Source organism: Strix aluco, chromosome 1, assembly GCF_031877795.1.
Source record: "Strix aluco isolate bStrAlu1 chromosome 1, bStrAlu1.hap1, whole genome shotgun sequence".
Taxonomy (NCBI): Eukaryota; Metazoa; Chordata; class Aves; order Strigiformes; family Strigidae; genus Strix; species Strix aluco.
The window spans coordinates 163104419-163131968 of record NC_133931.1 but is presented as its reverse complement, the minus strand read 5'-3'; the positions used below and the strand labels follow the sequence as shown (position 1 = coordinate 163131968).

Below are 27550 nucleotides of genomic sequence, written 5' to 3'. Positions count from 1 at the left end.
CATGTTGCCAACAAAGATGTTAAACAGCGTCGGTCCCAACGGTGACCCCTGAGGAACAGTACTCGTCACTGCTCCCCACTCAGACATCAAGCCATGGACAAGGACACCTACCCTTCTGGAATGATGGTTTTCTGCAATCTAAATTCAAAAGACCTGACCATGAACTTCACTATTTCCTACATCTGATGACAGCAAAGCATGAAGGGTGGAGCCCGAGAGGTGTGTTAAGGGGGCTTTCACCCATCCGTAGCCTGCTGGAGTCCAGCTCCACACAGCGACCAGCAGATCCAGCCCTCCACTGGCCAGCTGGGCAATGGACGGGCTGTGTGGGTGGGCTCTGAACATGAAGGTGGTGGTGTCAGTCTGGTCACTTTCAAAGGGATGTCTGCCTCCTAGGGAAGAAAATATCCACAGCTGGCATTAACTGAGCTTCCATTTTGGAAGTTTCAAGGGAGAAAGTACCAAATCAGCCCAGATGCTGAAAAAGCTCCAGGAGATGAAACACTGGTGGGTCAGTGCGATGCAGTTCGTGGCACTGCTGTCTGTGGGGATATGCTTTACTCTCCAGGAGTGTGAGTAATGGTTGCTGATGAGTTTTGAAATGAATTCTGCAGGTGCTTAGTGAAAAGGAAAGTTGTTCCTGGTAATGCTGATGTGGGTAAGGAGGTGGCTGGGCAGGTGGCCATCCAACAGTAAAAGGCAAGTGCCTCTCTTTAAAAGGCCCTACGCACCTGTAAGATAGCTGCCAAGAAGGACTGAAGATCTTGCTTGTTACACGCCCACCTGAAACCACCTGAGAATGTCACTGTGATGAAATTACTGATGACATAATTCAGATACAAAGGAACTTTTTTTTAATTAATAAAAGAAACTATGAAAACCAATGTTCTAGCACACACTTGGTAATTATGTTGTAAAACTGGTGCATTGAGTGCAGAAAGCTGCCAGACTATGTCCACTCAGTTCCAGAATCTCAACATTTTGATGCAAGCTCAATGTGATGAGACAGGCCCTCACATGTGTCCAAATGTGGATCTGATGGATCAGCAGGCAGCGAGAGGCTAGAGATGAATTCCCTTGCCAGGAGGGCACCCTGTCCAGAGGGCTTTAAGGGAAAAGGCAGTCTTTAAGTAGCAAGGATTTCAAACTACATGGGATTTATTAGCTAAAACCTGTGCTTTGAGTTATGCTTGAAAACAAATGAGTAGCCAGTACATTTTAAGACCAACTGAACTGAACTCTTCTAAATAACTCTCAGAAAGGTTTAAGTCACAAATGAGCTCTGAAAGTTTTACCCCATGGCTGAAGCACGTTTTGTATCCCACATAAACATGGCCAATGGGTGTGTTTGACAGAAGAGCCATGCAGCTTGGTTTCACTGGGACAAGGGGAAGTGATGACAATAGCAGCAATGGGCTATTTTCTCGGTTTGGAAGAGTCATCATTTACCTGGCTGTGCTTTGGGCATGGATCCAAATGCTCTGGGTCTGAAAATGCTCAACCTTTCCACCACACCACTGTAACCTCAGATCACTTGGTTTTCAAAGCCTGTCTTAATTCCATGGTGGTCTTTTGGCACCGTCCACCCCATCCTGTGGCTCTGGTCACACTCTGGCTTTCCTCCAGGCTGTCGCTGCTGAAATCAACCCCCTTACACCCCAGGAAAAGGGTTTGTGTCCAGCCAGGTCAAGTCCCTGCTCCTCCTCACTGCAGGGCCTCATGGCTGTCAGCTCTGGTGCAGAAAGGGGACGGCAAATAGGGTAGGTCTCTGGGCTGCAGGGCTGGTTTCTGCCATGGCCTGAGAGAACAGTAACAGCCCTGGGTTTGTCCTTGGAGCCAAGTGGCAGAGGATGCATCAGGGACACCCAGCAGCTGGGCCCAGAGTGTGGCCACCAAGGGCAGGGACAGCCCCTGGGCCTCCTGGGCACAGCAACTGCCTCGGGGCCAGCACCCCAAAGGCTTCCTCCGAAGGGTGCTGGGCGGAGGGGGGGTGGGCGGGGCTGCACATGGGGGGGCCCTGTCAGTCACCCCCATGTCACAGTGCCACCCCCATGTCACAGTGCCACCCCCGGCAATGCAGCAGTCACAGTGCCCCAGGGCAGTATAAAAGGGGGCACCCACCAGTGTCCCGCTGCCAAGCAGCCCGAAGACATCCGAGAGGAGATCCTTGAGGGGAGGGTGGGATTACTGGGAGGGGGCTGAGGGAGGAAGACCAGCGGCTGGAGGAGGCGCCTGGAGGTTCTCGCTGCAAGGCCAGCTCCCGGCATGGCCACGTTCAAAGCCCATCGGATGGATGGATGGATGGATGGATGGATGGATGGATGGATGGAAATCCTGCTTCAGCCTTCAGGGAACAGACACAAACCCCTCAGGAGATGAGAAGAACCACCAACCCCTGGAGGTGCCCGAGGCTCTCAGGCCTTTTCATCTGGGTAGCCGTGGCCAGCCCAAGGGAATGCCTTCTTGAGGAGCACTGCAGAGCTCGCCGTCCTCATCCCCTGCGGAGCCAGGGGCAGCAGCCGTAAGAAATGGGATGCAGGGATGTTCCCAGGGATCCCAGTGCTTTGGAGCACCCACTGGTGCCCTGCCAGGCGTGGGAAGGATTCTTGTCCCCAAGGTCGATCAGGCCGGGGGCCTTTGGCCACTCAGAAGCCCCTGAGATGGCTCCAGGGTGAGGGAGAACAGGGCTTGGGCATCTCCTGGGAGGCGTGACCAGCCTGTGGGACGAGGAGGCAGGTCTTGCTCACCTGCTCAGGGAATAGCCGATCGCCATTGCTGGGGTCAGGAAGGAATTTTCCCCCGGGGCACATTGGCACTGGTCCCCGGGGGTTTTTTGCCTTCCTCTGCAGCACTGAGCATGACCACTTGCCAGGGCTGCTCCGGTCCCTTTTAGCTGGGTCACTGCCTGCTGCTCGTGCACCATGAAGATGGCCTCTCATGCCCTGCACCTGGGGGGAGGAAGGCTTTTTTTCCCCCACGGTGGGCTATAGCGAGTGTCCCCAGGGGGTTTTTGCCTTCCTCTGCAGCACAGCACAGCCCCTGGCCAGGGCTCCTTTGGGCCACGCTGGCCAGGTGCCTGCTGCTCCTGCTCCACGAAGGTGGCCCTCGTGCCCCGTGTCCGGGGGGAGGAAGCTCTCTAGACTCCCAGGGTGGGCCCCAAGGGTGCCCCTGGGGGTTGCTGCTTGTCCTCTGTAGCACTGAGCACAGCCCCTTGCCAGGGCTGCTCTGAGCCCTTTCGCTCGCTTCTTGCCTGCGGCTCTTGCCCCTCCAAGGCCCCCTCGTGCCCTGGCTCTCCCTGGCTCTCTTGCCCCTCGCAAGCTTGTAGCGGGAGCGACTCTGCTCTTCCCTTGGCTCCATTTCCCCGGGGGTTCTTGCTCGTGCCCAGCAGCCTGTGCTTGGAAGGGCTCCAGGCTTGCTGCCCCATCCGGAGCTGCCCCTTTCCAGCTCTCCCTGCCTGCAACACAAGCGCCGGGCAGGCACGAGAGCGCTGCTTCTGCATCACTGGCCAGGAAGCACAGCGGTGGAGCAAGTTTGGGAAGGCAAAATGTATCCTTGTCACCGATACGTGTCGTACTTTGGAATATACACCATGGTACCCCACACCTTCCTCTTCTTCCCCTTCCTCTTTTGTGTGTGGTCAGTCCTGATCCTCATTCTTCACGTTCTCACTCTTGAGGACACAGGGACGGCTTGGCCTGTATTCCTGCTGCTGCTTTCTGCAGCTCTGACTTCCCTTTGCCAGACTGCAAGGGATGTTTTTTCAAGCTAAACTGAAGAACGCATCAGCCTGCTCCTGGCTACACATGTGCATTGTGTTAATGCTTGTGAGCATCGGCTCTGAAACAGATTCAGAAAAATAATAATAAAATGAAATATCTTGTTTCCACTTTCAATCTTTGGGGAAGGGAAGGGAAGGGAAGGGAAGGGAAGGGAAGGGAAGGGAAGGGAAGGGAAGGGAAGGGAAGGGAAGGGAAGGGAAGGGAAGGGAAGGGAAGGGAAGGGAAGGGAAGGGAAGGGAAGGGAAGGGAAGGGAAGGGAAGGGAAGGGAAGGGAAGGGAAGGGAAGGGAAGGGAAGGGAGTTTTAAAAAAATGGCTTTTGCTCATGTGAAAAAGTAGGCTGTCACACTTACTATTGGAAAAACCGAGATAAAGCAGTGAGACAGCCTGTTGCACATCATACAGGACGGCTGCTGCAAACGTTTGGCACCTCTGAAGAGTTAAGCCCTATAACTTCTGAGGCAGAATTCTCTACCTTAGCTGTATGATCATCGTCTCACCCTCCCAGGCAGTATCAAGTTGGTAAAAACGTTAGCTTTCAACCCTAAGTTTGAGCGAGGAACATCATGAAGGGTTTTGGTTTAGTTTTAGAATTAGGAGCTGTCCCAAGAGCAGCAGCTCGCAGGCAATGCCTGTGAGGGCACTTGGAGGATGACAGGTTTCTTGCAGCAGAAGTACTCGTGCAAACCGAGTCTCTGGTTTCATGTTCTTTGCTATGCTGACCTCTAGGGAAACTTTTCTGCAAAACGGTTTGCCAAAGCATTTCTATAGGGAGCCATCGTGGTTTCAAACCAGTCCCTGCCCTTCCTATTGCAGGGACCAGGTGTTTGGTGTCAAATCCAAAGCAGGCTTTCGCATGAACCTGCAAGCTGTTTGCTGCTCCCTCAGCTGGTTCCAGCACGCTTGAGTGAGTCAAGATCTTGGTACACCTGAGCAGGGCTCAGTCAGCAGAGGAAATGCATCCTGGATTAAGAAACGGGGTGATTGTTCTGAATATTTGTGAACTGGGAAGTTAAAGATTTAAAAAGAACTCTGTGACTTTGTGGAGGGCAGCACATACCTTTTCATCCACTGCTAAGGCTGCTTCAGCAATGGACAAAGTTAGTATCAACCACTTCAATCCTAGCCTGACAGCTTTGGCAAGAACTAATAGATTGCTTTCCCAAAGGAGCTGGGGTGAGTGGCGACTGTGCAAGTGTCTCCCATCAGCAGGCAACGAGCCTGTCTCAGAAAGGACATTTCACGGGCTGAAAATCCAGAAAGCCCTGCTAGGTTTGGTGCTAGTTAGCAATGAAGCCCAAAGAAAACAAATGGAATACTAAAGGCATGGAAAATAATTTCTTTTTTTTTGTTTTGAAAGGACCATTTAAAGCAGAAGAGATGTTAAGAGAGACATGCATATTCCATAGGAAAATCCTTGGGAAATCTTGCTTCTTTTTCTCCTAATATTCAAACACAGAAAATTTGCTGACAGTTGCGGACTACAAGCATTTTTCTTCTATCTGCAAAAGGGTGAAGGTGAGTCATACTGGTTAATGATGACCATTCCAGAGCAGTGAATTTTTCCTCTCTCAAGTAGCCTACTTCAGGCTCCTACCTCATTTTTTTGCTCAAGCAGAAGATCTGAACACAACCCCCAGGAAGTTTTGTACAGTAGACTATTATAAAAATGCAAACCCTAGCAGTAATTAATTAGCTATGAAGGCATATGATGAAAAAGGTTCTTATTTTTCACTAAATTCAGGCTCCTACTATCACAGGCAACTATATCAGTTTCATAAACAGTTAAATCCCTTTCATATATTGGTCAAACTCCATCCCTTGCTGGATTTCAGTTTGGTTCCTTCTACTAGCAGATGACTCCAAACTCCCATTCTGCTCATGAATAAAAACCATGTATTTCCAGCCTGTGTTTATTGACAGTTTGTTTACAGCTGCCTGCACTAACTCTGTTTCTTAGTGCAAATAGTTCTTCTTTCTCGGTGTTTATCTCCTTTCTTACCCTCAAGCTAAATTTACAAAACAGTGTGATTTCCTCTTTGTCTTTGTTATGCTAGACTAGCCCTGCTGTGACAGTCTCCCCTGAAATTAATATTTTGGTATCACTGATGACCTTCATAGCCTCTTCTGCTCCTGTCGTTAATTCATCTTGTTCTAAATAAGAATGACCAGAACAGAGGCAGACTCAATGATTTAACAGTGCCTTAAAGACAGCATTAATCTCTTTCAACTCTTTTCTAGTGTATGGGTTGCATTTGCCATTTCACTGGTAAATCCACTTGTCTCCTGATCAGCTGGTACACAGGTCTTTATTCTTCTCTGTTTTTTCTAGCAGCTGAGTTCCCAGTTCACAGAAACATTCTTCTGGTTGGGAAGAACAAACACTGACATATTTAATCTAGCCAGCTTTTCCACAGTGCCTTGGAAAATATGAATTATTGGACTTCAGTTGCTAGACAATCTTAGGGCGAGATACAAATACAACTTCAGTCAAGAAATGGCAGAGGTAGTAACAAAAAAACCCCGCCAAACTAAACAAAAGACAGTATATGTAGACTTCAGACTATTTTTATAAAATGGCTAGAAGACATGTGAATGTAGACAGTACTTTGGAGAGTAAAAATAAGATGTCTTCTAAGACTTTCATGCTTAACTAAAAAAACCCAAGCCCCCTATGATAATGAGATAATTAAATTCAGGCCAAGTATTAGAGACAGCACAGAAATTTTAATTTCTAGCTCTCTGTGTGTTTGGGGAAATGATACTGGTTTTGTAAGAGAAAAAGCAGATTGATACTGGAAGACTGGAAACAAAATTTCAAAGAGCGCTAGATAAATATTGCTGCTCAGGAGAAAAAGAAATAGACACCTTTCCCCACCGTCACCTCCTCAAAAAAACAAACAAAAAAACCCCCCACCCCTAAGGAAAAATCCCTACCAGGTCAACAAACAAGCCCTGGGGAATTCTACTGAAAAAATAAAGATCCTCAAACTACTGAAAACTCTTTCTATCTCTCTTTATCTTGATGGATTGACAGTTTGTCCTATACCAGAAGGATGTTGCTAAGGTCTTTACGCATCATGGTGATAAAGACAGGACACAGAAACTTTAAAAAAGGAAGGAAGAAAGTACAACAAAAAGAAAGTGGTAACATTTCCCATGAAGCGTGTTACACAGCCTCCTTAGTGTGCAACCAGCTCAGCATCTACTTGTATCAATTGTATTGCATTAAAGGTGGTGGACAGCCGCTCAGAACAGACTCTTGAGAATCTCAATGCACTTTTGCAGTTCCAGCAAAGTATTTGAGTAAAAAAAACGAATACGAGTTGAGGTTTTAAAAAAATTTTAAGATTGCCTCTTAGCCCAAGTTCCCTCCATGGGATGGCTGCTAGGGAAGCCCTTTTCGAAGGGCTCATTTTCTAGAGCTGGCATCCAAATACTTTTGTAGCCGATGGTATTTTGGCTGCACGTTTCCAAGTGTGTTTTGCTCCAGTGTTTACCACTGTTTTCACATGCTGATCATGTGATAATACCTGGCAAGATAAGAGATACCTGCAAACACCATTCCCGTGGCATAAGGTTTCAGCTTGTTGTGGAACAACCAAGAGCTGACCTCTTCAGAGTACTGGTTCCCACACCACCACAGCTGCCACTGCCAAAATGTATCTTCTAACCTAATCTGGTGCTCCTTTCCCTCCTATTTACTCTTCCCCAATAAGCCTTGTGGAAATAAATAGTAAAGCGTCTTAAATTTTCTGGCTCTTCTGGAAGCTAACAATTGGCACTTCAATGCTTCTGAAGGATTTCATGCTCTGAAAGGAATGTATTTTAGGTTTGCTTTGTTATGTCAGGAACCCATGGATTTTTATAGGTTTTCACTGTCAAATCCTATGCCACCATCACCTGTTGGCTGAGAGCTGCCAACACTGACATGACTGCTGCTGGCAAATCCTTCTACAACCTGCTGTAGCCACTTTCCAGGCAGAGTAAACTTGCTGTCATTAACAGCTTACCTTCTAGATAAGAAGCTTCTTTGACAAGTCATGAGGCTCACTCCACATGCAAAACCGCCAGCGCTCTACCGCTAATCCCTCATCTCTTTCAAATAATAAATTCTTGCTCCAGAAAAGCTAGTGAATGCTTGGGAGTAAACTGGAAATTGCAGCCTGTGTTGAATTGTCCAGATCTGTCCTGTGTAATTATCCATGGTCTCTAGAACTGCCTCTATGAGGTAGGGCTGTTGGCTTTCTGGGTTTTGTGTTTGTTTTTTTAATGTGCCAGAAGCCTGATGGTGTTTTGCTGAGTGTGCTTCTTGTGTGTGCTGCAACACAGGCTGGAGAACTTCTTCATAGTTGCTGAATATTCACGTACACAAAGAGAAGCAAAGGATATGAGCAGAGCTGAGGACAGCCTTCAGGCCACTATGGAAAGATAAGCTATTCCATAATAGCCCCAGAAGAAGTCTGAGAAGTAGGGCATGTAACACAGTGTGGAAGATATGAGGTATGCTGCTACTGACCCCTAAGATTCGCAGAATTTTCATGATATAAACATATAAAAAAAACCACAGTATGACAAAGTATAAATGTATCGTCTTCTAGGTCAGAGTAATCCTTCTTGGACAGTGACCTTCTCTTCTGAAATGGCAGGTGGGCCAGCATACCAGGCTCTTTCCTTCACCGTCCTACAGGACGTCATTGAAGAAGAAAAAAAAACTAATGCGGTTGTGCTCCACACAGTGTGAATCTTAAGACAAAACCTGAAGGAAAGTGCATGTGTGTATGTGCATAACTACACAAGTATGTAATGAATGCTTTGATGACAGTGATTTGGAACAGAGAGATGAAGGGTGGAGTAAAATAACACACTTGTAAAAGGAGGCTGGAAGTGAATGATGTACAGGACCTGGACAGGAGGAATACCTTTGTTTAGGTTTAGAAAAAGGAAACCTTGGGAGGGATTCAAGGAGTTAAAATACAACAGTGGAAAAGAGGTGTTTTTTTTCAGTTTTGTTTATTTTTGAGTCATGTTTTACATAGAAACGTAACTAGTACATATGTATAGCTAACAACAGTTAAGATATATTGTGGCCAGAAGACTATTAAATCCCTAATGAAAGACAACGAATTCTGCTTTTAAAGCACTTAGGATGACGTTCAAAATGGTATAGCAGATATAGCTAATGAAACAAAACCAGCTCAAGAAGCTGAGTTGAAGTATAGGCAGCAGAGTGGCGGCTCCAGTCATGAAATTCAATAAAATAATGAAAAAGTGAAAGGTAGAGAGGGCAGAAAAAGGGAAGAGTGATCTCGAGACTTCATTAAGTGTCTGAAATCAGAAGTCAAGAAGTTTGGAAGGAAACCTGAAATACCCTAAATTGAAATTAGTTTCAGTAGTGTATGACAGCAAAAAATTATTTATTCTTCAGGAAGCCATGAAATTGCTTTACTGCTCAGAGTTAAGCATGCCTTTTAATAGGGGTGATTTCCTCACAGGTGCTAGCTTAGCAAGTGTAGTGACACCCACAAGTTAATAATCAGGATCTACATAAAATAAAACCAGGAAAAATCATCTGGCCGTAGGCTTCTGGAGCCCCTTTCAAGTTTGCCCAGCCATCACTGCTCAATTGCATTGTGCATTTTTTCTCCAGTGACTATTTTGACTAAAGCAATCAAAATAACACGTGAACAATCGTTTACCTTGCCAAACTCTCCTGAGTAATATTAAACATTAGAAAAATTTAGCACGCATTCATTATTATAGGAGACATAATAGGTCTGACCGAACCCCTGATGCCTTGCGCAGCCATCCGCCGCTCTCAGAGCTGATGCCAAGCAGTCGAAGAACCACCGTGAGGCTGGCAAAGTGCCATAGAGCCCTGCCCTGAGGCTGGGTGAGGTCAGGGCACCGCTCTGCTTCGCAGGGTTTAGAAAGAGGAAACAAAATAAGATTCACATTAAGGCTGTTCCTGAGGATAAATCCTAAGGATTGATTTAACTCTCCAGCATCTCTCCTAGTCTGTGGGCTATTTCAGGAAGGAATCGCTTTATTACTGCGGAATATCCTGGGTGTTTCAGCCAATACCGATTGGCTGGGGAAACTGATTGTATCCTGTTCTGGTTCCACTGTCAGGCTGGAGAAGAACATTGCTCATCTAGAAATAAGTTTTCACTGTATAGAAATCAGCCTTTAGTTCAACACTCACTTCTGGAAACAGTTTAAGTGATGTTTATGATGTATTCCCTGGATTTGCTTTGGTAACTGGGGACTAGTAGTAGTTAGTACAGTGGGTAAACCAGGAAGGGTGAAGGGCATCACTTCCCCTAGACTGATCGGGCCACTTCGAATGAATACTGTAAATGAAGGAGGTGTGTAACTCCCATGATCTTGCTAAAGCAAAAAGCTCTTTATTATACTACGTGTAGGATACTGTTCAGTTTTACTGGATCTGCACTTATGCAAATTCTTAATTTTGTGAAGAAATTACTGTTATTGCTCTGTGGAACAAAGCAGCACAGAGGGGAGAGCTGCTCACATGAGCTTCTCTGCATTATATCAACTTTTAAAGTAGAACAAATGATGTAGAGATGGTAATCCAAAATCTGCCTTACGCCTCTTGCTGTTAACAGCAGTCAGACTGAGGATATACTTACTCTGAATTGCTTTAGTAATACCATGCACCAGCACTGAAATTCACTTAGACTTACAGCAGGGTTGCGTGACAGTAGTGCACTGGTTTCTGTGGGGAAAGAAAAAAGAGTGGTTTATCACGTGCTTTGTCAGCAGCTAGCACAGGATTTAACATTCACCCACTCTGCTCATAACCTCGGACGGAGGAACTGCAGTGATCTTTTTCCCTCCACAGTCCTGTATTCCTGCAATCCCTTGAAACAGTTGCTCAGACTGAGTAAAGGCATTTTTTTCTTTCCCCTGTGGAATAGGAGAGGAGATCTGTGGTGAGAGCTCCAGCAGAGAGGAGCTCATTGAGTCGACCCCAGTCCTCTGTTTGTGGCCTAGAGACATCTTTGTGTGCTAGGGCAGTTCCCACCGAAGCAGACTCTCAGAGAACAAGCGCTACAAAAAAACTGGGCTTAAAGCAACTTTAGCAAACTTGTTATCTCACAAGTATTTTATTAGGTTTCTTCTTATTACTGCTCTGAATAGCTGAGAAAACAACATATTCCAACCCACATCCACCTTTTAATGTGTCTTTAGCAACTCTGCTGATCATGAACACGTATCAGCACTAGTGTGGCCAGCAGGGACAGGGAAGGGATCTTACCCCTGTACTCAGCACTGGTAAGGCTGCACCTCGATTACTGTGTTCAGTTTTGGGCCCCTCACTACAAAAAGGACATTGAATGACTCGAGCGTGTCCAGAGAAGGGCAACGAAGCTGGTGCAGGGTCTGGAGCACAGGTCTGATGGGGAGCGGCTGAGGGAACTGGGGGGGTTTAGTCTGGAGAAGAGGAGGCTGAGGGGAGACCTCATGGCCCTCTACAACTCCCTGAAAGGAGGGTGCAGAGAGGGGGGATGAGTCTCTTTAACCAAGTAATAAGAGATAGGACAAGAGGGAATGGCCTCAAGTTGCGCCAGGGAAGGTTTAGACTGGATATTAGGAAGTATTTCTTTACAGAATGGGTCGTTAGGCGTTGAAATGGGCTGCCCAGGGAGGTGGTGGAGTCCCCATCCCTGGAGGTGTTCAAGAGTCGGGTTGACTCTTAGGGATATGGTGTAGTTGGGATCTGTCAGTGCTGGGTTAACAGTTGGACTAGATGATCTTCAGGGTCCTTTCCAACCTAGGTGATTCTGTGATTCTGTGATTCTATGAACAGTAGCAATGACCGAGCAGTTTGTTAGCAGGAAGGAAACCTTTCTTTGCAGTCTTCTGCATTTACATCTTCTTGCATGCATCACTACACCTTGCGTTTAACTCACTGCCTTCATCTAAGAGAAAAATTAATTTTGTCCTTCACCTGTGAGTTCGTGGGTTTCTTCACTTACTTTTGAGACTCCAAATATTTGAGAGAGAGGCCTGAAAATGACAGGTATAATTCTTCTCTCATCTCACTTAACCGTGCTGTAAATTCTGGTGAGCTGATGGCCTATACATGAATTGGCTTGACTGAAAATTAGAAGTGTATTGCCCGAGTTGCCTTACTTTATTAGAATATCATAAATATTACATTTTCCATCAATTTCACTTCAGGGAGAAATTTATAAATGACACTTTAGGGGTGCCGCTGTGCTTACACAAGCCACCAGGTGAATAGTTTGGCTCTTTCTTTGAAATGTCTTCATCCATCACTTCTCACCCTGCAGATCTCAAGATAGTGTGTGCTTCTGCTTGCTGCAGTTCTGCTTTGGCCCCAGACTTCACCCGAGGCCTCGAGGGACGTGCCCGCCCTGTTATCACCGTGTGGTATCACGTAAGGCAGGGTGGGCACGAGTTGGATATTTGCTCGATGTTACGCTTGAGAAAACAGACTTGCTCCCAAACAGAATTAAAACTTATTAAATTACACCCTTCCTATGAAAATCACTAATTGGACGTGAATTCATGCTTTAGCTAGCTAGTGGAGAGTTCAGAGCTACTTCTCAGCAGGTGCGGTGGAAGCCTTTCTATACATTTGTAGCTGAAACAAAACATTTCTAATATAATTCACTTTAAAGGACATTTCAATAGTTCTCCTCTGCTGAATTTTATCTTCGCAGGTGACCTGTGTTACATCTTTCAGCGTAGAAATATACAGAAAACTCTCTGAATGCCTTGTTTTGTAAAAATGTTTAAAACTACAGTTGTTCTCCCTTTTTCATATAAGGAATCAATCCCCCTGCACACTTGATGTTCTGTCCACCACAGCATTTTCCTCACAGGTTTTCCAGAATGCCCATTCTTGGCGCTTTCTAGGCCTTCATGCTTTTAATGCTGATTTCGACCTCAGCGAGCTCTTAGGACAGTGACACTGCAAACTGGGGGAAGGTGGAAAGCTTGAGCTTGTTTTGTCACTCTCTTGTAGTTTCTGTGTGCCATTTACATTCTGCTACAGCATTTTGAACAGAAAGCCACTAGGAAAACATCGACAGGCTTTGCGTGGTGAGGCCGGACGAGCCTCCCATGACACTGCTCACGCGTGTGACCTGAACGGGGCAGGAGCGGGGCCGCAGGGAAGTGTCTTTTGGGTTGAGTGTATGTATGTTGGTGACATAAATACCAGCTTTACTTTTCTCAGTCGTTCAGAGAACTTTGTGGTGTCATCAGGAACATCAGTGTGAGTCTTGGTCACGGAGTGGTGAAAAATTGACGTCTGTGTGTGATTAGAGCTGGGCTCTGAAAATTAAATCAAATGCAATCCATCATTGACCCTTACAAGGGTTTTTTTCCTAGCTGGAGCCAAACACATAACCTACTGTAATGTGGTAAACATCCTGCAAATCTGTAATTCATCCTCTTCTCTCATGTATTTGGATCGAAGGGAAAGAATAATCTTCTTGTCAGCAGCTAATGTCACGTTTGCAATGCCTGACACCGTGATGTGGGGAGGCACATGGTAAGAGAAGACTTCTCCTCTCCCTGGGAGGGGTGTTGGCTTGGTGACTGACGTAAATTTTCAGATTATGTGCATCATTTTCCATCTCAATTAGAAATGCAAGCATGGGAAAAAAAAGAATAAAAAGCAAAAACTATGTGGCTATAGAAGCTTCTTTGTTTAAAAAGTAGTTAAGGAACTGGAGGAAGATATTTCTGTAAATGTTTTTTTTTTCTCTTTGGTCAAAATGTAACTTTTTACACAAAGGGTTCTAATATACAGATTTTTTTGAGACTATTTTGTTCTTACCCTGTTTCCCTATTCAGAGTACACTAAGATGGCAATCAGGGACGTGGTTTAGTGGTGGACTTGGCAGTGTTCGATTAACAGTTGGACTCGATGATCTTAAAGGTCTTTTCCAACCTAAACGATTCTGTTATTCTGTGTATATATATATATATATATATATGAGCGACACGGATATGTGTAGATACACACAGAGATGGCTCGAGGGGCAGCAATGTTAAACGGAGCTCCTCCAGCGGCGCCATCAGCACTGCGGCGGGGGGGGAGCCCTCAGGCCGCCCTCCCCGGTACCCCGGAGAGGAGCACCCCGAGACCCCCGGTCCCTCAGCGGGGAAGGCCGCCTGCTGCCCGGGCCGTCCCGCCGCTCCGGCTCCGAGAGCGAGAAGCCCCGGGATGGGATTGCGGGGGGGGGGGGGGAGGGGCAGCCCCGGATCAGGCCCCCGCTGCCCGCGCCGCCCCCCGGAGCCGGAAGCGATCGCTGACCCCACGCCCGGAAGCGCCGCCCCCTCCCTCCGCCCGCGGGCGAGCGCGGCGCGGATCTGGCGAGCGGCGAGATCTCGCGAGAGGCGCCCGGGCGGGGCGGGGAGGGGGAGAGCGGCGAGTTCTCGCGAGAACGGGGTGTCTGTGCCGGCCCCGGGCATGCGGGCGAGGGCGGCGGTGCCGCGCGCGATTGGCGGGGCGCGGCGCCCCCCCCCGCTCCGCCGCCGGCTCCGCGCATGCGCCGCGCGCCGCCGGGCCGTGTCCCCGGTGCGTGTGTATGCGTGTGTCACCCGCGCGCCGCGCGGAGGCCGCGCCAGCGCTGCCGGCGACTCGGGACCGGGCAGCTGGGAGCCACCGGGCAGGGTAAGCGGGGCTGGGGGCCAGCGCAGGGCCGCGCGCCGCCCCGGACAACCCCGCCCGGAGGCGGCCCGGCCACGGCCTGACCCCGCCGCCCGGCCGGGGAGCGGGTGAGGGAGGAGGCGGCGGCCCCGCAGCCCGCGCCCGGCGGCCGCACCCCGCCCCCCCCTCCCTGCGCAGCGCCGCCCGGCGCCGGACGAGGCAGCCGCGGCCCGGGATGGAGTGAGGAGGCCGCCGCCAGGAGACACTTCCGCGTTACGGGAGGCCGCGCCGGGCCCGCGGGAGGCTCCCGCCGCGCCGGCCCCAGCGCCCGCCCCCAACGCCGGCGGCGGCCCCGACCCCGGCCCCGGCCCGGCCCCGTATGTGGCGGCGCGGCCCCACGTGAGGCGGCGCGGCCGGGCGGGCTGCGAGGCGGGCCGGGCCCCGGCAGCCGGCCGGGGAAGCGAGCGAGCGAGCGAGCGAGGCCCCGGTGCCGGCCGGCGGGTGTCCCCGTGTGTCTGCGCGGCGCCGGGTCTCCATGGCGCCGGCAGCGCCCTGAGGGCGGCGGCGGATTCCCTAGGCCGCGTTCTCGTCCTCGGCCGTGAGTGAGCTCGATGCCGAGCACCTCGGACGCGGCGGCCGGCGGGAGCGGGGGAAGCCGGGGCTGGGGGAGCGGCGGCGGCAGCTCGGCGGTGGAGGCGGCGGCCGACAAGAAGCGGCTGCATCACCGGAGACGGAAGCGCTTCGCGGCCCAGCCGCAGCCTCCCCCCCCGCCGCCGGCCCCTCACCCGCTGCTCTTCCCGCTCCTGCAGCCGCCCCTCCTGCAGCCCCCGCTCCTGCAGCCGCCGCTGCCGCCGCAGTCCCTGCTCTTCCTGGCGGCCACCGGCGCCTCCTCCTGCTGCGGGGACGGGGGGGAGCGGAAGCGGCCGCGGGGCAAGCGGCGCTCGGGCTCCCGGCACAAGCGGCGGCGGGGCCGCGGGGGCGGCGGCGGCGGCGGCGGGACCCAGGAGGCGGAGAAGCGGCGCGGTAGCGGGGGGCTGAGCACGCTGGTGGAGGAGTACGACGACGTGAGCTCCCAGTCCGAGGGGCTGGTGGGCGGCAGCGGCGCGGCCGGCGGCGGTGCGGGCAGCGGCGGGGGGAGCCCGGCCTCCTCCTCAGGCGGCGGCGGCGGCGGCGGGACCCAGCGCCAGAGGGGCGAGGCGGAGCGGAGCGGCCGGTCCCGCCGGGAGCACCGCGGCAGCAGCGGCCGCTCCAAGGAGCGGCACCGGGAGCACCGCCGGCGGGGGGAGGAGAAGGCGCAGCAGGAGGGGGCGTCGGCGGGCCGCGGGGGACCCGAGGCCTCCTCGTCCTCCTCCAAGTCCCGCAGCCGCCACAATCACACCGGGGGCCAGGACCGGGAGGGACTCAAGAGCGGCGGCGGCGGCGGCAGCGACGGCCGCAGGAAGGGCTCCCTCGCCTCGCCCGGCAGCGGCAGGAAAGAGCGGGAGAGCAAAGCGCACCGGAGCCGGACTAAAGCGGCCAAGGAGCCGCCGTCGGCTTACAAGGACCCGCCGAAGGCCTACCGAGACGACAAGCCCGAGCCCAAGGCCTACCGGCGGCAGCGCTCGTCCCCCAGCCCCGGCCGGGACGACAGCCCCCCGCTGCACCGCTCCTCGCAGAGCCAGCGGAGCCGCAAGTCGCTCAGCCCGGTGGGCGGCCGCTCGCCCCTCAGCCCCTACAGCCGCCGCCGCTCCCCCAGCTACAGCCGGCACAGCTCCTATGAGCGCGGCGGGGATGTGTCGCCCAGCCCCTACAGCAGTTGGCGCCGGTCGCGGAGCCCCTACAGCCCCGTTATCCGGTGAGTCTGGGCCCGGGGGGGGGGGCGGAGGGAGGGCCGGGACCGGGCGGGGGGGGGCGGAGGGAGGGCCGGGACCGGGCGACGGGGGGCTCGGTGTGTGGAGGAGGGGAGTCGCGGCTGGGGCTGGGCTGGAGGGCTGGCCAGAGAGGCTGCATCTAGCAACAAAACCCCTCCCTCTGGCTGCCAGAAAGCTGGGCTGGGGGGAAGGGGAGCGGGACACGTACAAAGATCTTCCTGTCCGGTCTCGGGGAGACGCGGATGTCTGTAACACTCGTGCAGCTAGTTTCTCTCCGTGGGAGACCACCTAGCTGGAAAAAGGCTTTTTAAGTATTAAAGGGCATGAGAACATTTTCAGGTGAGAGGGATTGAGTGAAGATGCTTCTCAGAGGACAGGTTTGCTGAAGGACCAGTTTTAATTTCGAAATCTTTGCTTACAAAGGGCAGAGATTCTCGGGTCCATTTCTGTGTATCCCGTTCCCTATACTAAAGGATGCGTGCTAAATATATTTGTGTTCGGTTTAATTCCTGCTAATCTAAAGAGCAAACAACCTGACAAGCAATTCGTGTTACAAGCGTTTCTTGTTCTTTTTAGAGGTCTTTAGAAAGACTTAGGCTTTCCATTTTGCTAGGGAAAGGAGCCAACGTTGAGCTTTGTTAAATTGTCTTTCGTGCTTTACACGACCTATGAAAACGTACGTAAGCTCTTTTCCCAGCAAGGTTACCTACGTCTGTGTATTTCATGTGTGCTTGCAAATCATTTTCTTACTGCTAGCGGGAACTCTGAATGTAATGGTCAGCGTTGCTGTGACTCTTTGAATTTTATATGGAGATGAAATATGGGCTGTACCTCTCTAATCAGATACAAACCATGGTGCGGAACTAAAGCTCTTCAAAATACTCGAACTTGTGGCAAAACCACTGGGAATTTAAAGGATTTGCTTAGTATGTATTTATAACTGAAGGTTTTTATTTCCCATATTGGAATCTTGCTGTTGCCTCATTGTTTATAGGCTTACTTAAATTCACATCTGGACTTCAATTTGAAATGTCAGGTGATTTGCCATACCACTGGCAGGAATTTGGGGCGCAAGGCATTACCTGGTGGGTTTTCTGAGGACTGTTCTCTGGTGTTTCTGATGAGCACTTCGCGTGGGGTACCGTTTGGGCTGTCCCACAGTGTGTCCAGTGAGGATGCTGAAGCCATTCCTGCGGGCTGTTGGTAGAGTCTGCTGTCCTGGGTGTGCATCGAATGCTGGTTAAAGAGCAAAGTAACAAAGCTGTGTCCTACTTTGCTCAGAGGGATAGAACAAAGGTGCCTTTGGCAAAAAAACAGCGATTGTTTTAAGGTATGGTTGTGTGGAATAATTTTGTAAACAATAGGGTCTTTCAAGCAGAAAACACTGTGAGTGCTCTGAAAACCAGCACGTCGTTGTCGCTCCGCGAGAGCCTGTTACAAGTGGTTAAGGATACTCTTTGGAGATTATTTGAATAATAGAACAGCAGGAATATTATGTGCAGAGTTTGACTTAAACACTCTAGAAATCAGAGGATTTCTGCAGGTGCTTATATCCTTGAATAAGAAAGCTGATAATGACGAACAAAAATATGTACGCTAGGTTTGCACTTACAAATGGCTGTATTAGATTGATGGTCGAGTTAGTTTAGGATCCTGTCATGCACTGACTGATAGGGCTGTAGTAGAAAGTACAGGAGATGTTGTATGGGAGACAGTTACAGAACAAAGTTTTGTAGGAGTGTTGTGTTTCTTGCTTCTGTTGGTAGCAGGCCTGTGATTTGAAGCACGAGAGTTAAAATCTCCTGATTTTTGTATTGTTTCCGTAGTAAGTGTGTAAATCTTCCATTTGAGCTGCAGATCTGTTCCTAGGAGTTAGCTTTGTGACTTCATGCCTGCCTTCCTCCAGCTAAACTGTAATTTGCATTCCATCTTTAACTGCCTACAGATAAATTACATTGCTAACAAATGCAGATTGTCAGGTTTACTGGAGAGGGGATTGGAATGGCCGAGTGGAAAGAGGAGGTTGCTGGTATGTAGAAAGCAAGGTTGGTCTGTCCTAATGCAGCATTCGTTGTAAAAATGTCATTTTCACAGAAAACGAAAGAAACCAAAAGTGTGAAGGTAAGGTCAGTTGTTCCTAATGTTTGCCTGGTGTGGAGAAATGGAAGTTGGAGTTTCTTTGCTTCCATACAGCCATTGTGCATTATGTGTGTTGCGGTGGGGAAACAAAGATGGAAGGTATTTATACGATTGTTTTAGCCATTGAAAACTGTGCCATGATCACTCTTTTGCTTGAGTCTGTGGTATTGTGCCCAAAACGCTGAAAATTTTTGCTGTGCTGTTTAGATAATAGTATAGTGGCCTTAGACTTGATAGAATATTATGGTTTCATGAAGGCAACAGCTTCTTGCAGCACCTGTCTTCTTCATCTGAATGATTTAAAGACTTAATTCTGGGCTTGTATCCAGCTGTAATGGTGTCAAGACAGTAAGAACTTCATATGTGACTGAGCATTCCAGGCTGCAAGTCTTTTTGCTCTTTTCATTCTAGATCTCATACATGTGTCTTCTGTGATGTTACATAAAATTGTCTAGTTAATTTGGTATGTAGAAAATGAGAACAAAGTGGTTCTAGCACGCTTGGAAAGCTCATGTGTCTTAGAGTGCTGATTTTTTCATCTAGGACTTTGAGCTGCTTAGGGAGAAACTTCTAGTAAACAGTTGAAGAGAAACAAGTGAAATCAGCTTTGCTCAGTTGAATCCCTGGTGTTCTCAAGCAGCAGCGCAGTTGCTGAAGAGTTTTGAATTGCAGTAGTAACTCTGACTGCTGTCTTTCGGTGATGTTGCCTGGAGGCAGGTTCTGAAAAGAAGCAAAGACATTAGATAAGCTTTCCACACTTGGAAAATTGTATTTGAATGGTAGACTAATTGCGTTTTCCATTATAATAGCAGTAAACGTCTGTGTTTTGGGCAAACTGATTGTTTGAGCTGTTTCCATTTGTTGGACAAAACGTCTTTACTTGCTGCTGGTGAATTTTATTACTATATTTTCTTGTGGATAGTAGCACAGCTGTTCTAAAGTAGCACATGCACTTTTTCAAAATGGAAATTATTTCATAATACCAAAAGTATGAAGTATTATTTACTGATAAGCTGAATGGATTTTTAAAAAAATCCGCAAGAAAAAGGGGAGGGGGGGGGGGAGAAAACCCTATGGTTGACAAAATAAGCAGACAGCGTCTCTCTTTGGAAACTAGTTTAGGATGAAATTGTAGGAAGGGAAGAACTATTTTTCATAACTTCAGTCAGGTCATATGCTATGTGATCACACATTTAATTCAGTTAGCTATATAGATGAGTAATCACATTTTTCCAAATTTGGATACACCTACCCATCTGCCTAGATAAAAGTAAGTGGGTGGGGCACTACTACCATAGTACTACTGTGTGCGTGGATGTTGCTTATAGGAAAAATAGAAGATTTCTTACTGGTACTGTAGACCCATCTCATTCTCTAGCTGTAGCTAGTCTGTAGTAGTGAGGCTTTGCAAAATATGGATCATTTATGTGCAAAACCAAAACAAGCAGAGGGGAAAATGGTAAAATACATATTCAGTTAGTAAATGCCTACTTCATGGAGAAGACATGGTTTCATATACAGATACAAAAATATCTTTGAATCCAGTAATTCTGCTACGTTTGGACTTAAAGGAGTAGGAGAGATTTTCAGACATTTTTTCCCCTTGTTTGGCAAAAATAGATTTTTTTACATAAAGCTCTCTAATCTTGTTTAGTAAAACAGTATTTTGCAGAATTTAAAATGTAGGTTTTCACTGTTTGGAATAACTAATTTTCCCAGTGCGTATTGAGGCTCTCACTCTAGTACATATTCTCCATTTATTAAGATTTGGTTTGTTACTCGGCAGTGGACTTTGCCTTTTGCCCAGCCCGCCATGTTGATGTGCCTTTCCTTTTCCTCATTGCGCTGCTTCTCTCCTTATTGTGGAAAGGGACATAATTTGAAAAATTTGACTTTTAATGTGTTTAGAACATGGCATTTGAGTTGACTTTTTGCTGGTTGGTTTCTCTGTAGGCAGAGTTCTCATCTGAAAATACAGGGTTGTAAAGCAGATTTAAGAAACAAATAAAACTCATGTTCAGGATTTTTCAGTATTCCTATGCTATATGTATTGGAGACCTTTTTAAAGGTTTACAGTTTGAGTCAGGCAAGTTATGTAGTCTTCATGCACAAAGCAGCTGAGTAGGTGGTTGGTTGCAGAGCTGCTTAGAATATAACCTTGAACTAGGGGCTAGAGGAAATAAATAAAGTTAATTAATAAGGCATCAAGTGAGAGAGCACTATTATTACTGTTACGGCTTAAAGAAATGAATTATACGTTTGCCTGCTAGTGCAATGTGGAAGAGCTATACTATGAACTAGAATGTTTTGTCAAGGTGGTTTGCGTTACTGAGAGATTATAAATGTCTTGGAAGATCTGCGGTGAAGCCAATTGATTAAATTTAGGTCTCCGTTTTCAAATACAGTATGACCTTACCATGCAGGGGAAGATGGCAGTGCTTAGTCAGTAGTGCAGCGTTCACCCGTAGTTAATGAAAGAGCTGGGTCACACTGGGTGTTTTAACCTCCTGCCGTCTGGTTTCTTGTTTTTCCACTCTTATTCTCATGAATCCCTTTGTGCTATGTCTTTACAAAAGTTACTGACAGATTCGGTTCCCGTGTTCAACTCCGTAGACCCTGATATATTCCAAGTAAAATATTGTTTGTGCTTAGGTAACGCACGTAGCTGGCTACTAGCATGTTGGATTTAGCCCGCTCTTAAAGCGGTTAAGAAGAAAAGAGGTTTTCAAGTTTACAAACATGAGAAGATAACACATGACTGTTCTGATTTGTCAATAAAATGTAATACTTTTTTTGTATTAAAATAAAGGGAGGATTGGAATGGGAAAGAAAGAAGCACCTAGAAAAGTAACATGGCAAGAAAAAACAAGTGAGCTGAATGAGACCTGTATTTCTGGAAATCTGACATATGTAACACTGTTATTTTTCTTTCCTCTGTGCTTTCAAATATCAATATAGTAAAATACAGCACTTTTTGAGTTGTAAGTTACTGTTTGGAATTCTTTCATTCTGTGCTTGAGAATATAAGTGATACTACATCAGTAGACTTTTTTTTTAATTCAAGAATAAATCTACTGTTTGGTAATTAAGTTACCATGTGCAATAGAAGTGCGATAGACTGTTGCCTTGTGACAAGGAGGAACATTGTAAGAGTTTTGAAACTTGTAACTTTGATAACACTTTGTAACACTTTGATATCTTTAGGTTTTTTTATACAGTAAGTACATTGTATTAATTAAGCAGATTAAAAATGAACAGTGGTTTGTTTTATGGAATCTAGGGTGCTAGGCAAAAAATATTAAAAAGAAAAAACTGTGATACCAAGATTATTTTTTATAATTATTTCTTAGAGGTGGAAAAAACGGCATTCTTTTTGTTGCTCTGAAAAACAGAGGAAAGCAGTGATGAGTTTGGTTTTGGGGTGACTTCCTTACTAGTGCTTTCTTCCTCTAGCAGTTTCTTTAAATCTGCCTTTTCTCATGTATGTTTTGTAGATAATGTCTTGAACTTTTTTTCTGGTTTTATTTTATAGCTACACATAACATTATGTAATTACTTCAATTTCCCTTTGCAGATAATCTGGTTGTGCTCCTAGTCTCCTTTGTTGCATGCCTCTGGGGAAGAAAAAAAGCAGCTTTAGAACTTGTTAGTTCTAATGCAGACCAATCCTACTGATAGTTATGATTTTTAGGCAAATCAGTTGTTTTTTGTTTTTGTTTTTTTTTCCTTTTTCCCCTCTGCATATAAAAACATATTGAAATCTGTCAATGGTTTGGAAGTGGTTTTATGAATGTCCTGAAGTCTGGCAGTTATCCTCTCTGTAGGGATATAGACCTGTGTGAAGTGAATTGAAGATGCTCAGAGAGGACCGTTAATGGCTAAGCAGAACTTCTGGGTGCAAATAGGAGGAAGCATCAGAGGAAACATACCTGAACAAGTGGCTTCTTAGTAGTCTCTCCCCATGGGTGTTACAAGCAGATGCTGCTGCTGCTTTTGGTTTGGGAGATGGGGCTGTGGCCCTTAGGTTTAGTACACTTCCTCATCTCGCCGGGCTTGGGAAAAAGCGTTTGGATTGTTTAGTTGGATTTGTTTGCTGTTTACAATGCAGTTCTCTGCAGTTGTAGCTGCTGTTCTTTTGTTGCTGTTTGCTGTGTTAAAAACAGACTTCTAACTGAAGACAAAATAGTTGGTGATAACTGAGCATCAGATAAGGTGTTTTATATGTGTGCGTATGCATGCATGCATGCACATTTAATAAAAATCTGAATTGTAGAGAGTACTGTATGTTTCAGATATATTTTCTCCTGGTGTTTTTTCAGTGTCCCAATAAAATGTCAGTGTCCTGTTAAATGGCAGACACTGGCTATTGTCTGAGCCCATTTCTGTGCTGCTGTGACATCATCTTTTATGTCAAATGAGTGTTAGCTCTGAGCAGAGTGAATTGGCTGGTTTTATTATGTATATAAGGCAATATTTCTCCACTCTGAGTTCTGTATATGCTCTTGAGGGAAAGCTTGTAAATGTCCATAGTTTTGGTTTTGTGCCATTTTTGTGCATAACTTGTACATAAGTTTTGTCTAGCCTGGAAGGTTCTCCTGGGACTTTTGAACTAACACTGATGAAAGAAAGTGATAGTTGAATATTTGAAAATATCATTAGGGTTATAAAACCAGCGGATTTTGTCACTGTAATTTGAATAACTAGCACTTTAACAAAGCTGCCTTTTGCTTAAGATTCAGCATATGTCTGTTTAATTGAAAGTGTTAATGTTTTTGCTCTAACTCTCTTGGGTCTAGCCCAGTGGACAAGGTACAGCAAGGGATTCTTGCAAAGGTCTTTCAGACATCAAAGGAAGTTCTAGTTTATTATTAGCCCAGACGTGCACTATGTAATGCAACATAAATTTTTGTGCTGTCGTAAAATTAAATAATGAAAAACTTTTGGAAAAATTAAACCAGTGCAGCGATTATACTCAGTCAACATATTTCATAACTAGGCTACTATCACTTTGATCTGCTGTTAAGGGCTGTAGTATGTACTGGAACTGAAACTTAAATATTGGTGTGCATGTGTATTTGCTGTCTCCCACATGATGCAATTCTGACATGAGAAAGTTATCCTATTGTTGTTTGGGGTGTGGAACCTGGGATGGAGAATGGTTGGGGTTTTTTGCTGAGCTTGCACAAATGCACATTCACATCCCAAACTCGTGACTAAGGTTGGTGAAATATGTATATCGATCCACTGTCAATACTTGGCTTCCTTACATGTTTGTTTTTGAAGAAAGGGTAAAGATCTAGGTTGTTTTTGCCGCAGCTTTTCAAAACTGCCTCTTCCCCACAAAGTTATGGTAGGTGATAAGTGAGCATTAGTAGTCACTAATTTGAGCAGATTTTCTCATTTCATCCTTTATAGTGATCTAAATGAGCCTGTTTTACTTTGAACCAAAGTGGAACAGAAACAGTCTTATGATCAGGCGTGGTGTCTCAGCAACTGTAGTGTCTTAAGCTGCCACTTCTCTTTTCAAGTGCATGTGGAATTACATCCATATTTCTGTTTGTGACATACTTTCTTTAGTTTCTTTCAAAACAAACAAAGAAACAAAACCCCCAAACCCAAACCAACCAGAAATTGTACTTATGAAAGAAATGTAACTGATTTTGAGACCTTTAGGGCAGGTTGTAACCTTAGTGCAGGTTGCAATGAGGTCCTTGGAGTGGAGGTTGTGTTCTACAGGTAACTGGAGCGAGTGCCAGTTTCCAATAGCTGATCTAGGAACAAGAGATGCAGGCAAATGTTTTCCAAGGCAGGTCAGTGACATGCTTGCAAATGATGCGCCATTTATAGAAGTCAGCTTAAGACAAATGGGTCTTATTAGCTTGGTTTTGATGCTGGAGTAATATAATTATGCTGATCCTGCAGCTGGTGCGGATCTGTAACGGTATACCTCTGCTTGAGCTAATAATTCCCCTCAGAAAGTGAGATAACAGTGTGAGGAGAGCTCTGGCCTAGTGTATGTATTGTTTGGATAGTCTCAGCCCTCATTTTTTTTCCTACTATCCCATCTTTGGGGTTTTGTACTTTTTAACTTTTACTCTAATTTGACCAAGCCTCTGAAAATCTTCTGTGGGATTTAGTACTTAGATTTCCGAAGCAATAATGAGCAAAATAACTTCAGCAACATAATTCATAATGAAGCAGAAGCGAGTTTTCAAGGGAAATGTTTTCTGACCAATATTATGTTTTTATTTGGTTTTTAATGGACATTAATGTCTCTTTACTGAAGTGAACCAAAACCTTACGTTTTGCTTGAAAATTCAGAGAATAGAATTGTGGAGCTTTTTTTCCCCTTAAGGTGTAAAAAACTTCCATTATTATTATTGTTGTAGTTATTGTTGTTATTATTATTACCATCTGTCATTGTTATTCTGCTGTGCCAGAAAATTCTACAAAACCTGCTTCCTGGCATAGAATTGAATTGTGTAGTTTCAAAGAGTTGTCCTAATCTGTGGTTTTATTTTATTTTATTTACTTTCAAGGGTCTCTAGCCATTTGGATCAATTTCAGTTTTACCTATAGAATTTCGAAGCTTGTGCTGTAGTATACAGCGTGCATGCCTACGCATTGTTTTTGTCACTTCTATGGAAACTTGATCTATCTCAAAGACTTTTTATGTTGCTTTAGAAAGAAGACTGAAAAGAGTTCTTTTTACAATGCAGGAAAAATGTAGATTTAAAAATTAGGAAATATTGCACACAAAAGAGAAATGTTATTGTACTATATTAAATATTTGTTTAGCTGAAGCATTGAAATGTAATTTCTGGTGTTGGTAATTAAAACTGAATTAATTTAATTGTTACTAAAATTAAACTTGACATAGGGGTGGATAGTCCTGGCCATAATGATTGTAGTTGGCTGTTTAGTTTTGTTTGGGTTGGTTGGTTTGGTTGGTTTTGTGGAGGTTTTGTTTGGTTGTTTTGGCAGCCTCCATACACTGGTGCTATCTTTTGAACTCTGAAATTCTTGTATCTCCAAGAAGTCTTATTTTTTTATTGCTTGATACTTTTTTTCTTCGTCCAGCTGATGAATGCTTTTTTTTATCCCTATTATGCTTTTTCCTCCCTTCAAGTGGTATACTCAAGCAAAGTAGACTTCCATCAAACTTCAAGAAATTACTTGTAAATCTGGTGAATACCCTTGCTATTCTAAGTATGGTAAAATGGATTAAAATCCCCACATTTCATTTATTTCATAACATTTCTGTGTGATATAAGTGGATTAGGCTACTTGACTTGTTCCATGCCCTTCACCTCAATTAAATTTTTTCCCTTTTGCTTTTTAATGAACTGAATCAAAACTACTACTAGGCAAATTAGGAAAAATTGAATGAAAAAGAATTCATATTAAATGGTGGGTTTGCACAGTAAAAGTGCTTTACTAACTGTTAAGATTTCCACCCCCGTCCCCACCCTCATTCTAGGTTGAATTTTCCTTCTATGGTTTCACAGATGGCTTAGATTGCATTTTTTCTTTTTTTCCCTGTTAGCCTCTATATTCTGATGCAGGCATAGCATAGGCCTACTTGTGAATTATATTTGCTTATCAGTAGCTGTAACAAGTATTGGGTATTTTTGTGGTTTTTTGGGGAAAAGTATACAGTTAAATTTTGAAAAAGAAAAGCTAAGATTTGTTGTTGTCTTTCAGTTGGTTATATTGCAGCTTTTAGTATTCAGTATTTTTTTTTTTCAACTAACTCATTTTAATGACAGTTGTGAAAGTGAAACTTAAGACGTTGCTACAATTACTGCTTCAGTGTTGTGTTTAGATGATTCTTGTCATGTTGTAACAGTAATTTCATTTTGTTGAATTCTGGTCATGTAGCCATCTGAATTTTTCTCAAATACTGCATATGCAAAGGTGTTTGCACAAGTTGCATAGGATCAGATTTTCTTTAAAGGAGAAAAGTATCTCTAAGTAGTGAGGAAAAAGGAGCAGATCTGTCCTATAGGTATTCATGTATTTTGCAGTTCTTTAATGGGAGAAACTACATCTAAGAAAGCTTTAACTTTTTCTAACAACCTGTTTAGGTGTAGAGTTAATCAATCAAACTCTATAGATATGTTTTTCTAATGCACGATCTTTCCTATTTTGTAGACTTTTGTTTATACTATAAGCATGGTGATAATGGTTGGTTTAAAACTGTCCAACAAGCAGATACACTGGGGGAAAGCAGCTAGACTAAATTTTAACTGGGTAAAACTCTACTTTGTTGAAACAGGAGATCAGCAAAATCTCGAAGCAGAAGTCCATATTCATCAAGGCACTCGAGGTCTCGTAGCAGACACAGGTTGTCTAGATCCAGAAGTCGTCATTCAAGTATTTCTCCTAGTACATTGACTCTGAAGAGTAGCCTGGCTGCTGAGCTGAACAAAAACAAAAAAGCAAGAGCTGCCGAGGCAGCCAAGGCCAGTGCAAAAGCTTCTAATACTTCAACACCTACTAAGGGAAGCACTGACACTGCTGTAAGTGCCCCTCAAGTGAACAATGTAAAGGACCTGAAGAAAATAAAAACTGAGCATACACCTTCTCCTACAAGCAGTGCAAATTTGAAAAATGACAAGGCAAAAGCAAAGGTCTCACTTCCCGAAACAAAAGGGGAAAATAATTTAATTGCAGACAAAATTACTAAACAAAAACCTGCAGCAGTAAAAGAGAATAAATTAACTGTTGTAAAACAGCCAACGGTCACTGTAAAAGAGAAAAGCAAACCGAGTACACCAAGTGTAGTAGCCAAGGAGAAGGATCGAGTTGTTGCACTACCAACCTCCACACTGCCACCCTTGCCTTTGCCTCCCACGCTGCCTGAAGATAAAGAAACTGATAGGTGAGTTGTGACATAGATATGCTTTTTGGGGTTGTCTGTTCCTTTTCATTATTGTTGTTATTGTCTGTTCTTTTTTTTTTTTTATTGTTATCATTATTATTTCCTTTGGAAAATAAATACAAACCTATTTGCTAGATCAGGCTGATGCATTAGGTAGTTTGTTCTTGCTCTTCAGCTGTTTAATGTGGTGATTGTGAGTGAACTGAAGGAATTTAATCTTAAGAATAATTTAACTGGCTCTTGAAA

At 45.8% G+C, this 27550-nt stretch overlaps 1 protein-coding gene across 6 annotated transcripts in view; it reads left to right on the top strand.

The window, feature by feature from the left end:
- Positions 1-14342: 14342 nt before the first annotated feature.
- Positions 14343-27550, top strand: part of CDK13 (cyclin dependent kinase 13) — a 49735-nt gene continuing 36527 nt past the window's right edge. For 5 of the 6 annotated variants that reach the window (XM_074843324.1, XM_074843318.1, XM_074843292.1 and 2 more), the window contains exons 1-2: positions 14344-16265; positions 26699-27304. In XM_074843324.1, the coding sequence (XP_074699425.1) occupies positions 15043-16265; positions 26699-27304 (1829 nt within the window). In that variant the 5' untranslated portion in view covers positions 14344-15042. Of the gene's footprint in view, positions 16266-26698; positions 27305-27550 lie in introns of all 6 variants that reach the window. The other variant, XM_074843282.1, reaches the window with a different exon arrangement.